Raw genomic sequence first — 13,788 nt, forward strand, 5'->3', positions numbered from 1 at the left:
GGGGGGGAGGGTTGTTGGGTGGGGGGAGGGGTGTTGGGGGGGGGGTTTTGTTTCCATGGCAACAGTTGGGTGACATCTTCACCCCCCCCATCACCACGGTGTCCTCCATCACCGGGGATGCCACCGCCTGTTGCCTCTCGGTGACGGTGACGGCCCCGTCATCGCCGGATGGAGGTTGTCAGGCGGCTCCGGTGGTACTTTGGGGGGGGGGGAGGGGGTAAAAGAAAGGGGGGGGGGAGGGGTTGGTCCCCCCCCTGGTGACACTTGGGGTCCCCTCCCCGGTCACCGCCGGGGGGGCGGGGGAAGGGGGACAGGGGTGGCGGGGTGTTGCCTCGCGGGTTGTTCCGGTTGACGGAGGGTTTCCGGGTGGGGGGGGGTGGGTGGGGTGGGGGGGGTGCATGGGGGAGATGGGGGAGGGGGGGGGTGTGCATGGGGGGGGGGTCCCCTCCTCCTGTGCCCCCCCCCCCCCCCCCCCCGTCCCTGTAGGCCTCCGGCTGTAGCTGCTGCGTCAGGTTGTTCCCCTCCCCCTTGACCCCACCCCCGCTGTCATCGGTTGTGCCCAGGGTGTCCCCTCCCCCCGCCCCCTGTCACCTCCTGTCCGACTGTACCCCCCCCCCCACCCCCCCCCCCCCGCGTCCCCTCCCCACAACCCCCGTGGCACAGCCCTTCCCCCCGCGTCAGTCGGTGCCTCCCCCACCCTCACGGCTGTACACCCCCCCCCCCCCCCCCGCCTTGCGTCTGCCTGTGCGGGACACATACACCTTTGTGACATCACTCTGACGACTGATGACATCATACCATAGCTGACACGCCCCCCTGCCCCCCGATGACATCACACCCGTGCATCCCAGGAGAGCTTTACGCGGCTGTACCCGTCACCGCGGGGCACAGTCGGCTCCCCCCCCCCCCCCCCAGTGACATCACGCCTGTCTCTTCTGCAGCGATGATGACATCATACTGTACGTCACGTCCCCTGTCCCAGCCTCCACAATATCGCCATGACATCACGTGTCCCACGTCACGCGGTACCCAGAGACGCACACCCCCGCTGCCGTTTTGTCACCCGCTGCCGTTTTGTCAACCGCTCCAATTTTGTCACCCGCCACCATCTTGTCACCCTCCGTTTTGTCACCCGCTGCCGCTTTGTCAGCCTCTTCCATTTTGTCACCCGCCACCATTTTGTCACCCTCCGTTTTGTCACCCGCTGCCACTTTGTCAGCCTCTTCCATTTTGTCACCCGCCGCCATTTTGTCCCCCGCTGTCACCCGGTGGCGCTTTGTCAGCCTCTTCCATTTTGTCCCCCGCCACCATTTTGTCCCCCGCTGTCATTTTGTCACCCGCATGCACATGCGCTGTACCGCCAGACTGTGACCCCCTCGTTGCCTCCGACTGTAGCTTCCCCCTCCACGACGACCGACTGTTCCCAGCACAACCGGAGGCAGGAGCCAGGACTGAGGTGCCCCCGCCTGTCCCTGCCTCGCTACAGCCGTGCCTGCCTGCGCGCCGATCGCACGCTGTAGTCGTGTCACGCCTCGCACACCCGCAATCGTGGCGTGACGCGGTTGGGGTGTACCCACAGGCAGCCTCCAGAAACCACCGCTCTGCCTGTACCTGCCTTGCTTTATCACCGCTCCGACTGTAGCCGGCTTACACCTCCTTCCCATCTCTACCTGGCAGGAGGCCTGAGTCTGCCTTCTGCCTGTTGCTGCCTGACAACAGTCGGACGGCTGGCTGTCTCCCAAGCACCCAGCTCCCCTGCCCGACCTCCATCCCGGCTACACCCCTCTCTGGGTGTTCCTACCTGTTCCTCAGCACCCCGGGTACCCCCACGTCTGGGTGTTGCCTGTCCCCCCGGCACCCTGGGTACCCCCACGTCTGGGTGTTGCCTGTCCCCCCGGCACCCTGGGTACCCCCGTGTCCGGGTGTACTGACTCCCCTCTGTTCCCCCCCCCCCTCCCCCACCGCAGGAGGCCCTACCGGCTGTGACCCCCCACCGAGGACCCCCGGAGCAGCAACACCTAGTCCATGAGGCCTCCGCTAACAGGTAGGGCGCACCCCGCGCCGTTGCCGTGGCAACCCTGCCTCACCAACCCCCCGCGTCTCCGTGGCAACCTGCCTGATCTAGAACCCCCCCCGTCGCCATGGCAACCCATGTGATCTAGAACCCCCCCCCGACACCATGGCAACGGGCTGGATCCTGCCCCACGGTGCTGTGGGGTGATGCTGTGGGGCCCGATCCTGCCCCATGGCGCTGTGGGGTGATGCTGTGGGGCTGGATCCTGCCCCACGGCGCTGTGGGGAGATGCTGTGGGGCCTGATCCTGCCCCACGGTGCTGTGGGGTGATGCTGTGGGGCCTGATCCTGCCCCACGGTGCTGTGGGGTGATGCTGTGGGGCCTGATCCTGCCCCACGGCGCTGTGGGGTGACGCTGGGGGGCCTGATCCTGCCCCACGGCGCTGTGGGGTGATGCTGTGGGGCCTGATCCTGCCCCACGGCGCTGTGGGGAGACGCTGGGGGTCCCGATCCTGCCCCACGGCGCTGTGGGGTGATTCTGGGGGCCTGATCCTGCCCCACAGCGCTGTGGGGAGATGCTGTGGGGCCTAATCCTGACCCAGGGCACTGTGGGGTGATGCTGGGGGGCCCGATCCTGCCCCACGGCGCTGTGGGGTGACGCTGGGGGGCCCAATCCTGCCCCATGGTGCTGTGGGGTGATTCTGGGGGGCAGGATCCTGCCCCACGGCGCTGTGGGGTGATTCTGGGGGCCTGATCCTGCCCCACGGCGCTGTGGGGAGACGCTGTGGGGCCTGATCCTGCCCCACGGCGCTGTGGGGAGATGCTGTGGGGCCTAATCCTGACCCAGGGCACTGTGGGGTGATGCTGTGGGGCCTGATCCTGCCCCACGGCGCTGTGGGGAGACGCTGGGGGTCCCGATCCTGCCCCACGGCGCTGTGGGGTGATTCTGGGGGCCTGATCCTGCCCCACAGCGCTGTGGGGAGATGCTGTGGGGCCTAATCCTGACCCAGGGCACTGTGGGGTGATGCTGTGGGGCCCGATCCTGCCCCACGGCGCTGTGGGGAGAGGCTGGGGGGCCTGATCCTGCCCCACGGCGCTGTGGGGTGATTCTGCGGGGCCCGATCCTGCCCCACGGCGCTGTGGGGTGACGCTGGGGGGCCTGATCCTGCCCCAGGGCACCGCAGGGAGCTACCGGCAGGCCGCGGGGACCGCGGGGGGCTGGATCCCACAGCGCTATGGGGCAGCGAGACCGGATCCTGCAGGGAATCGGGCCGGAGGGGGCCGGATCCGGCGTCGCCGTGGGGCGCGGGGGGCCGGATCCTGGCCCGGGCGGCGACGCTGGCCCCGAGCCCGGGTGGGCGATCGGCCAAGGCGGCTTCGGCTCCTCCGACGAGCGGCGGCGGCGGCGGCGGTGGGGGGGGGGGGGGGGGAAGGATCCGGCCGCTGCGCACATCCGGGATCTCCCGGGATCCGGGGGGGGCCGCACCCTGCACCAGGTAGAGCCAGGCCCCCCCCCGCCCCACTCCTCCCCCCACCCCACCCCCCCCAACTGGATCCCCGGGGATCCCGACGGCCCCGTGGGGAGGGTGGATCCTGGTGGAGGGTGGGAGAAGCCGGGCCGAGGGGGGATCCCATGGGATTGGGGGGGGGGGGGGGGGGTGGATCCCAGCTGCGGTGGGGAGGGGGAGATCCCTGCCCAGGTGGGGTCTGGGATCCGCCAGGATCGATGGGGCTGGAGCTGAGCTCGGCTGGCGCCAGGATCTCCCGGGATCTGGGGGGCTGGATCCCAGCTGGGATGGGGCTGAGATGTGCCAGGATCCATGGCGCTGGATCCCAGCTGGGATGGAGCTGGGATCTCCCGGGATCGGGGGGGGGGGGGGGGGCGGAGCTGAGCTAGGCTGGAGCTGGGATCTGCCAGGATCTGGGGGGCTGGATCCCAGCTGGGATGGATCTAGGGTGTCCCGGGATCTGTGGGGCTGGATATAAGTGGGGGTGGGTCTGGGATCTCCTGGGATCTGGGGGGCTGGAGCTGAGCTGCGATGGAGCTGGGATCTCCCGGGATCCGGAGGGCTGGGTAGAGATGGAGCTGGGATCTCCTGGGATCTGGGGGGCGGGATATTGGCAGAGATGGAGCTGGGATCTGCCCGAATCTGTGGGGCTGGAGCTGAACTGGGATGGAGCTGGGATCTCTGGTGATCTGTGGGGCTGGATCCCAGCGGCGATGGATATGGGATCACCTGGGATCTGTGGGGCTGGAGCTGAGCTGGGATGGATCTGGGATCTCCCAGGGTCTGTGGGGCTGGATCCCAGCTGGGACGGAGCTGGGATCTCCCAAGATCTATGGGGCTGGAGCTGAACTGGGATGGAGCTGGGATCTCTGGTGATCTGTGGGGCTGGATCTCAGCTGGGATCTCCCAGGATCTGTGGGGCTGGGCATTGGTTGGGCTGGATCCTGGATCACCTGGGGTCTGTGGGGCTGGAGCTGAGCTGGGATGGAGCTGGGATCTCCCGGGATCTGGGGGGCTGGATCCCAGCTGGGGTGGAGCTGGGATCTCCCAGGATCTGTGGGGCTGGATGTAGGTGGGGCTGGAGCTGGGATCTCCCGGGATCTGGGGGGCTGGATCCCAGCTGGGGTGGAGCTGGGATCTCCCGGGATCTGTGGGGCTGGATGTAGGTGGGGCTGGAGCTGGGATCTCCCGGGATCTGGGGGGCCGGGCGGTCACGGGAGTGGGTTTGGGATCCCTGGGGACCCGGTCATTGCCTGCAAAGGAGCTGGGATCTGCCGGGATCCATGGGGCTGGGTCTCGGCCGTGGCAGCGCTGGGATCTCGGCGGGGGGGGGAGGGGATCCCTTGGCCTTGGCAGGCGTCCCATGGCCCTTGGGGGGATCCCCTGAACTTGGGGGGACCCCGTGACCCCAGGGGGATCCCTTGGCCCTTGGGGGGATCCTATGAACTTGGAGGGATCCCTTGGCCCTTGGGGGGGACCCCCTGATCTCGGGGGGATCCAATGAACTTGGAGGGATCCTTTGGCCCTTGGGGGGGATCCCATGATCTTGGGGGGATCCAATGAACTTGGGGGGATCCCTTGGCCCTTGGGGGGATCCTATGAACTTGGGGTGATCCCTTGGCCCTTGGGGGATCCCTTGGCCCTTGGGGGGATCCTGTGAACTTGGGGGGATCCCTTGGCCTTTGGGGGATCCCTTGGCCCTTGGGGGGATCCCTTGGCCCTTGGGGGATCCCTTGGCCCTTGGGGGGATCCTGTGAACTTGGGGGGATCCCTTGGCCTTTGGGGGATCCCCTGAGCCTCAGGGGGATCCCCCGATCTTGGGGGGGATCCCATGACCCGGGGGGGGATCCCTTGACCCCATGATCCCTTGACCCAAGGGGGATCCCGTGACCCTGGGGGGAGGGGGGATCCTATGATCTTGGGGGATCCCTTGACCCCAGGAGCCATCCCAGACCCCCAGAGGTGCCGTGGGGCGGAGCAGGGAATGCTGGGAAGGGGGGGGGGTCATTAAGAGGGAGCCAGTAATGAGTTAGGGGGGGATCCCGGGGGTGTGGGGCAGGTTGGGGGGCAGGAGGGGGATCCCGGGGGTGTGGGGCAGGTTGGGGGGCAGGAGGGGGGGGCTGGTGGGGTTAGGGGGCAGGCTCCGAGCTGGCTGTGGGTCACGCTGTGGGGCAGCCCTGGGGATGGAGGTCCCGTGGGTCACGCCGTGGGGCAGCCCCACTGCCATAGGTCACGCCGTGGGGCACACCGTGGGGCAGCCCCAGGGATGGAGGTGCTGTGGGGCAGGCTGTGGGGCAGGCTGTGGGTCACACCGTGGGGCAGCTGTCGCGCTGTTGGTCCCGCCGTGGGTCAGGCCACGGGTGACACCGTGGGTCGCACTGCGGGGCAGCCCCAGCCTCGTGGGTCACGCTGTGGGTCACGGGTGATGCCGTGGGTCACGCCGCGGGTGACGCCGTGGGTCAGGCCGCGGGTGACACCGTGGGTCGCACCGTGGGTCGGGCTGCGGGTGTCACCGCGGGTCGTGCTGTGGGGCGGCCCCAGGGTTGCGGGTGATGCCGGGGGTGACGCCATGGGCAGCGCCGTGGGTCGCGCCGTGGGTCGCAGCCGCGGCGGCTCCCGCAGCCATTTTAGCCGCCGGCCGAGGAGGCCTCGACGCAAAATGGCTCCTTGGTGCCGCGGGGGGGGGGGGGGAGCGGAGGCTGGGGAACGCCGTGGGGCTGGGACGCCGTGGGGCAGGGACCCTCAGCCCCACAGCACCGGGGGGATCCTGCCCCATGGCACGGGGGCACCCCCCCCTCCCCCCCCAGCCCCACGGCACGGGGTCACCCTGACCCACGGCATGGGGGGCACTGGGTAGCCATGGGGCGGGGGGTGTCAGCGGATGTGGGGCTGGGGGGAGGGCGTATGTGGGGCTGAGGGAGTGTGATATGTGGGGCTGGGGGGCCCCAATCTGTGGGGCTGGGGGACCGCAATCCATGGGGCTGAGAGCCCCCTTTGTGTGGGGCTGAGGGACCCCTAAACTATGGAGCTGGAGGACCCTGATCCGTGGGGCTGGGGAACCCCTAAAATGTGGGGCTGGGGACCCTGATCCGTGGGGCTGGGGGTGAAGCCGACGTGGGGCAGGGGACCCCCGTGCAGTGGGGCTGGCTGGGTCATGGGGACCCCCAGGCACCCACAGAAGGGACCCAGGCATCCAGCCAGCCCCATAGAAGGGACCCACACATCTGGGTGACCCCAAAGAGGGGACCCGGGCGTCCACCCAGCCCCATAGCACCCACCCAGGCGCCCGGCTGCCCCATAGAAGGTACCCCAGTGTCCGAGCGTCCCCACATAGGGCACCCAGGCAAGCGGGCGACCCCGTGGAGTGGCCCCAGGTGTCCCAGTGTCCCCAAAGAGGGGGCCCGGGCGTCCGGGTGACCCCAAAGAGGGGACCCAGGCGTCCCAGTGTCCCCAAAGAGGGGACCCGGGTGTCCGGGTGACCCCAAAGAGGGGACCCAGGCGTCCCAGTGTCCCCAAAGAGGGGACCCGGGCGTCCGGGTGACCCCGTGGAGTGGACCCAGGTGTCCCAGTGTCCCCAAAGAGGGGACCCGGGCGTCCGGGTGACCCCAAAGAGGGGACGCAGGCGTCCCAGTGTCCCCAAAGAGGGGACCCGGGCGTCCGGGTGACCCCAAAGAGGGGACGCAGGCGTCCCAGTGTCCCCAAAGAGGGGACCCGGGCGTCCGGGTGACCCCAAAGAGGGGACCCAGGCGTCCCAGTGTCCCCAAAGAGGGGACCCGGGCGTCCGGGTGACCCCAAAGAGGGGACGCAGGCGTCCCAGTGTCCCCAAAGAGGGGACCCGGGCGTCCGGGTGACCCCAAAGAGGGGACCCAGGCGTCCCAGTGTCCCCAAAGAGGGGACCCGGGCGTCCGGGTGACCCCGTGGAGTGGACCCAGGCGTCCCAGTGTCCCCAAAGAGGGGACCCGGGCGTCCGGGTGACCCCAAAGAGGGGACGCAGGCGTCCCAGTGTCCCCAAAGAGGGGACCCGGGCGTCCGGGTGACCCCAAAGAGGGGACGCAGGCGTCCCAGTGTCCCCAAAGAGGGGACCCGGGCGTCCGGGTGACCCCAAAGAGGGGACCCAGGTGTCCCAGTGTCCCCAAAGAGGGGACCCGGGCGTCCCAGTGTCCCCAAAGAGGGGGCCCGGGCGTCCGGGTGACCCCGTGGAGTGGACCCAGGTGTCCCAGTGTCCCCAAAGAGGGGACCCGGGCGTCCGGGTGACCCCAAAGAGGGGACCCAGGCGTCCCAGTGTCCCCAAAGAGGGGACCCGGGCGTCCGGGTGACCCCAAAGAGGGGACGCAGGCGTCCCAGTGTCCCCAAAGAGGGGACCCGGGCGTCCGGGTGACCCCAAAGAGTGGCCCCAGGCGTCCCAGTGTCCCCAAAGAGGGGACCCGGGCGTCCGGGTGACCCCAAAGAGGGGACCCAGGCGTCCCAGTGTCCCCAAAGAGGGGACCCGGGCGTCCGGGTGACCCCGTGGAGTGGCCCCAGGTGTCCCAGTGTCCCCAAAGAGGGGACCCGGGCGTCCGGGTGACCCCAAAGAGGGGACGCAGGCGTCCCAGTGTCCCCAAAGAGGGGACCCGGGCGTCCGGGTGACCCCAAAGAGGGGACGCAGGCGTCCCAGTGTCCCCAAAGAGGGGACCCGGGCGTCCGGGTGACCCCAAAGAGGGGACCCGGGTGTCCCAGTGTCCCCAAAGAGGGGACCCGGGCGTCCGGGTGACCCCAAAGAGGGGACCCAGGCGTCCCAGTGTCCCCAAAGAGGGGACCCGGGCGTCCGGGTGACCCCAAAGAGGGGACCCGGGCGTCCCGGTGTCCCCAAAGAGGGGACCCGGGCGTCCGGGTTACCCCAAAGAGGGGACCCGGGCGTCCCAGTGTCCCCAAAGAGGGGACCCGGGCGTCCGGGTGACCCCGTGGAGTGGCCCCAGGTGTCCCAGTGTCCCCAAAGAGGGGACCCGGGCGTCCGGGTGACCCCAAAGAGGGGACCCAGGCGTCCCAGTGTCCCCAAAGAGGGGACCCGGGCGTCCGGGTGACCCCAAAGAGGGGACCCGGGCGTCCCAGTGTCCCCAAAGAGGGGACCCGGGCGTCCGGGTGACCCCAAAGAGGGGACCCAGGTGTCCCAGTGTCCCCAAAGAGGGGACCCGGGCGTCCGGGTGACCCCGTGGAGTGGACCCAGGCGTCCCAGTGTCCCCAAAGAGGGGACCCGGGCGTCCGGGTGACCCCAAAGAGGGGACCCAGGTGTCCCAGTGTCCCCAAAGAGGGGACCCGGGCGTCCGGGTGACCCCAAAGAGGGGACCCAGGTGTCCCAGTGTCCCCAAAGAGGGGACCCGGGCGTCCGGGTGACCCCAAAGAGGGGACCCAGGCGTCCCAGTGTCCCCAAAGAGGGGACCTGGGCGTCCGGGTGACCCCAAAGAGGGGACCCGGGCGTCCCAGTGTCCCCAAAGAGGGGACCCGGGCGTCCGGGTGACCCCAAAGAGGGGACCCAGGTGTCCCAGTGTCCCCAAAGAGGGGACCCGGGCGTCCGGGTGACCCCGTGGAGTGGACCCAGGCGTCCCAGTGTCCCCAAAGAGGGGACCCGGGCGTCCGGGTGACCCCAAAGAGGGGACCCAGGTGTCCCAGTGTCCCCAAAGAGGGGACCCGGGCGTCCGGGTGACCCCAAAGAGGGGACCCAGGTGTCCCAGTGTCCCCAAAGAGGGGACCCGGGCGTCCGGGTGACCCCAAAGAGGGGACCCAGGCGTCCCAGTGTCCCCAAAGAGGGGACCTGGGCGTCCGGGTGACCCCAAAGAGGGGACCCGGGCGTCCCAGTGTCCCCAAAGAGGGGACCCGGGCGTCCGGGTGACCCCAAAGAGGGGACCCAGGCGTCCCAGTGTCCCCAAAGAGGGGACCCGGGCGTCCGGGTGACCCCAAAGAGGGGACCCAGGCGTCCCAGTGTCCCCAAAGAGGGGACCCGGGCGTCCGGGTGACCCCAAAGAGGGGACCCAGGCGTCCCAGTGTCCCCAAAGAGGGGACCCGGGCGTCCGGGTGACCCCAAAGAGGGGACCCAGGCGTCCCAGTGTCCCCAAAGAGGGGACCCGGGCGTCCGGGTGACCCCAAAGAGGGGACCCAGGCGTCCCAGTGTCCCCAAAGAGGGGACCCGGGCGTCCGGGTGACCCCAAAGAGGGGACCCAGGCGTCCCAGTGTCCCCAAAGAGGGGACCTGGGCGTCCGGGTGACCCCAAAGAGGGGACCCGGGCATCCCAGTGTCCCCAAAGAGGGGGCCCGGGCGTCCCAGTGTCCCCAAAGAGGGGGCCCGGGCGTCCGGGTGACCCCGTGGAGTGGACCCAGGTGTCCCAGTGTCCCCAAAGAGGGGACCCGGGCGTCCGGGTGACCCCAAAGAGGGGACCCGGGCGTCCCAGTGTCCCCAAAGAGGGGACCCGGGCGTCCGGGCGACCCCAAAGAGGGGACCCCATCCCCACCGATCCCCCATATCCCCGCAGGTGGGCGCCGCGGGGATGGCTCCGGTCGTGGAGGTGTCGGACGCCGGGCATTGCCGTTCGTTATTGGTGGAGTTAAACGAGCAACGGTTGAGGGGCCAATTCTGTGACGTCACCATCATCGCCGAGGACACCAAATTCCGAGCTCATAAAAACGTCTTGGCCGCATCCAGCCCTTTCTTCAAACAAGCTTTGGCCGAAGAACCCACCTGCCCAACCCCCGCCCAAGTTTTGGAGCTTCCCGGCGTCCAAGCCGGCGTCTTCTCCGACGTCCTCAACTTCATCTACAACTCCCGCTTGGCCGTCCCGTCGCAGGCAGCTGCCCGCGAGTTGGGCGCCGTTGGCCGACGGTTGGGCATCTCTTGCCTCCAAGGGTTGGAAGTGGGGACCCCCAAGGAGATGAACGGATCTTGGACCCCCCCGGTGACGGGGGATCCCCGCTCCCCCGCCGCCCCGGTTGATTTAACCTGCCCGCCGCGATCAAGCGATACGCCGACGGTCGCCGAACCGGTGACGGCGTCGGCGTCGTCGGCGTCGGCGTCGGCGTTGCGTTGCGGGTTGTGCGGTCGAGGGTTCAGCACGGCGGCGGCGTTGGGGTTGCACGCCAAACTTCACCGCGGGCGCCGGGGTTTGGCGTGCCGGCATTGCGGCAAGAGCTTCATCCACGTCAAGAGGTTGCAAACCCACGAGGTCCTCTGCAAGGACGGCAATCGCGACGGCGACGCCGTCACCGCCAACGCCGCCACGCCGCCGCCGAAACAAGGCAAGAAGGCGTTGCTGTTGCGTCACCGGGCGTTGGAGTTGATCCCCGAGCAGGAACCGGTGGTGAAGGTGGTGGACGGGCACGTGGTTTACCTGTGCGGGGTTTGCCAACGCTCCTACATGACGCTCTCCAGCCTCAAGCGTCACGCCAACGTCCACTCCTGGCGACGCAAGTACCCTTGCCGTTATTGCGACAAGGTCTTCGCTTTGGCCGAATATCGCACCAAACACGAGGTCTGGCACACCGGCGAACGCCGTTACCAGTGTATCTTCTGTTGGGAGACCTTCGTCACCTACTACAACCTCAAGACCCACCAGAAAGCCTTTCACGGCATCAACCCGGGGCTCATCTCCTCCGAGAAGACGCCCAACGGCGGCTACAAGCCCAAACTCAACGCCCTCAAGCTCTACCGGCTCTTGCCCATGCGGGCGCACAAGCGACCCTACAAGACCTACAGTCAAGGTTTGGTGGCCGACGGGCTCCTCTTGCCGACGGCCAATCCGGTAGAGCCGTCGGCGACTGTCGGCACTTTCCCGTCGCCGAGACCCGAACCGGCGTCGGTCATCGCCTACGGGCGACCGTCGGCATCGGTCATCGTTCATAGCGGGGCGGCGGCCGCTTCCGTTATCGCCTATAATGGGAGGGCGGGGGAGGCGGCGGCGGCGGTGCCGGCGGTGCCGGCGGTGCCGGCGGCGGCGCCGGCGGCCCGGCCGATGAAGAAGCAGGTGCTGCGGGATTACATCGAGGCGCAGCGAGCGGCTGGGGAGGCGCCGGTGGGTGACAGCGGGACGGCGCCGACAACCCAACCGTCACCCGCCGCCACCGGCACCGGTACCACCGCCACCGCCGGCCGTACAATGACCTACGTGGCCAAACCGGCTTACGTGGGGACGGCGGGGGAGAACCGGGCGGCGCCGCTTTGCCAAATCACCGTCCGTATCGGCGAGGAGGCCATCGTCAAGCGGCGCATCTCCGAGACCGACCTCCGGTTGGAGACCACCGGCACCGGCACCGGCACCGCCGCCTCCCCGCCCGCTCACCGCCGCGCCGCCAGCCGCCGCCGCCTGTTCCCGCCGGAGCGGTGATGACGACAGCGACGCCGAGGACCGTCTTTGGCGCCCGTATTACACCTACAAACCCAAACGGAAGACAACCGGCGGCGGTACAACCGGCGGCGGTACAACCGGCGGCACAAACCGGTGCCGTCAAGGCGAAGAAGTCCCGTTGGCGCCGCAAGTTGCGCTCGTTACGGTGGTCAGCGGGTGACGGTGACGAAGGTGACGATGACGCACAGTCGGGGGACGGGCACCGGCGGCGGGATTGGCAACACCCTTGCCGGGTGTGCGGGAAAACTTTCACGGCTTTGAGGAAATTACGGAAACACCAACGGGGACACGAGGGGACGTCCGGCGGGGGAGGGGGGGGTGGGTACAACCGGCCCCCCCACCCCCCGCGTGGGACGGCGGCCATCTTTGCGCTTCGCCTGTAGCCGCTGCGCCAAGGTGTGCAAGACGGCGGCGGCGCTCAGCCGGCACGCCAAACGGCATCAGGCGGAGGCGTCGCCGCCGCCGTCCCCCGCGTCGCCGCCGCCGCCGACTGTCATCGCCTACACCCCGCCGGTGGCGGCGGGGGTGAAGGAGGAAGGGGGAGGGGAAAAAGGGGGTGTCCCCCCTCCCCCGCCGCCGGGTGACGACGTCACCGTCCCCCCGCCGGTTCCCGCGGACGGGGGTGACGCGGTAGCGGGTGACGAGGGGGTGTCACCGTCGCCGGGTCCCAGCGGGGGTTACCCGGTTCAGGAACAACCTTTGGCTCTACTGAGGCGGGGGGGGGACCCCGAGATTGGGGGAGGGGGGAGGAGGGGGGCAAAGGGGGGGCACCCCCCCGCCCCCCTCCCCCGCCCCCCACCTTCCCCCTCCCCTACGGCCCCCGGCTGGTGGCCGCGTACCCCTACCCCTTCCCCCTCCCCCTGGCCCTCAACGTGGTGCTCCCCGAAACCGAAGGGTTCTTGGGGGGGGGAGGGGGGGGCGTCGCCCCTCCCCCACCCCCCCTCTGTACCCCCCACTTTTGGGTTCCCCGGAGGGGGGAGGGGAGCGACCGCGGAAAGCGGGGGGGGGGACTTGAGGGGTGGGGGGGTGGGGGGTCCTGCCCCATAGAGGGGGGTGCGGGGGGCCCAGAGGTGGGGGGCCCCAGAGGTGAGGGGGGTCCCATAGGTGGGGGGGGGGCCCCCATAGGTGGGGGGCCCCATAAGTGAGGGGTCCCATAGGTGGTGGGGGGGGTCCCATAGGTGGGGGGCCCCATAAGTGAGGGGCCCCATAGGTGGGGGGGGGTCCCATAGGTGGGGGGGCCCCATAAGTGAGGGGCCCCATAAGTGAGGGGCCCCATAGGTGGGGGGGGGTCCCATAGGTGGGGGGGCCCCATAAGTGAGGGGGCCCCATAAGTGAGGGGCCCCATAGGTGGGGGGGGGGTCCCATAAGTGGGGGGGGCCCATAGCATGTTGGGGGGGGGGGCCCCTATAGGAGGTTTGGGGCCCTATAGGAGGTGTGGGGGGGGTGCACAGCATGTGGGGGGGGGGGGGGCCCTATAGAAAGTGGGGGGGCCCTATAGAAAGTGAGGGGCCCCATAGGAGATGGGGGGGGCCCTATAGGGTTTGGGGGGGCCCATAGCATGGGGGGGGCTCTATAGGGGATGGGGGGGCCCTATAGGAGATTGGGGGGGCCCTACCCCCTAGGGGGAGATGGGGGGGGGCCCCCATAGCGGGGGGGGGGGGGCATAAGAGGTTGGGGGGGGCCCATAGGAGATGGGGGGGCCCCCAGGTGAGTTGGGGGTCCCAGCCCCATAGGGGAACTGGGGGGGGGGCATAGGAAATTGGGGGGGGGGGACCCTGTCCCATAGAGGAGATTGGGGGGGGGGTCTTCTGCCCCATAGGAGATGGGGGGGCCCCATAGGGGACACTGGGGGGGGCCCCCCCCCCCAATGCCATGGGGGGGGGCAGGGATCAGGGACCA

At 69.5% G+C, this 13,788-nt stretch overlaps 1 protein-coding gene across 1 annotated transcript; it reads left to right on the top strand.

The window, feature by feature from the left end:
• Positions 1-84: 84 nt before the first annotated feature.
• Positions 85-12,851, top strand: ZBTB4 (zinc finger and BTB domain containing 4; the record flags this gene model as incomplete). The annotated part of the gene is given in 8 exon segments (XM_082339313.1): positions 85-194; positions 1,968-2,044; positions 10,024-11,834; positions 11,836-11,977; positions 11,979-12,200; positions 12,202-12,630; positions 12,632-12,657; positions 12,659-12,851. Coding segments are annotated over 6 exon segments (2,808 nt in total), but the record flags the coding sequence as incomplete, so codon positions are not given.
• Positions 12,852-13,788: the final 937 nt, after the last annotated feature.

Source organism: Platalea leucorodia (genome assembly GCF_965183815.1).
Source record: "Platalea leucorodia genome assembly, contig: HAP1_HAP1_SCAFFOLD_703, whole genome shotgun sequence".
NCBI classification, from domain to species: Eukaryota; Metazoa; Chordata; class Aves; order Pelecaniformes; family Threskiornithidae; genus Platalea; species Platalea leucorodia.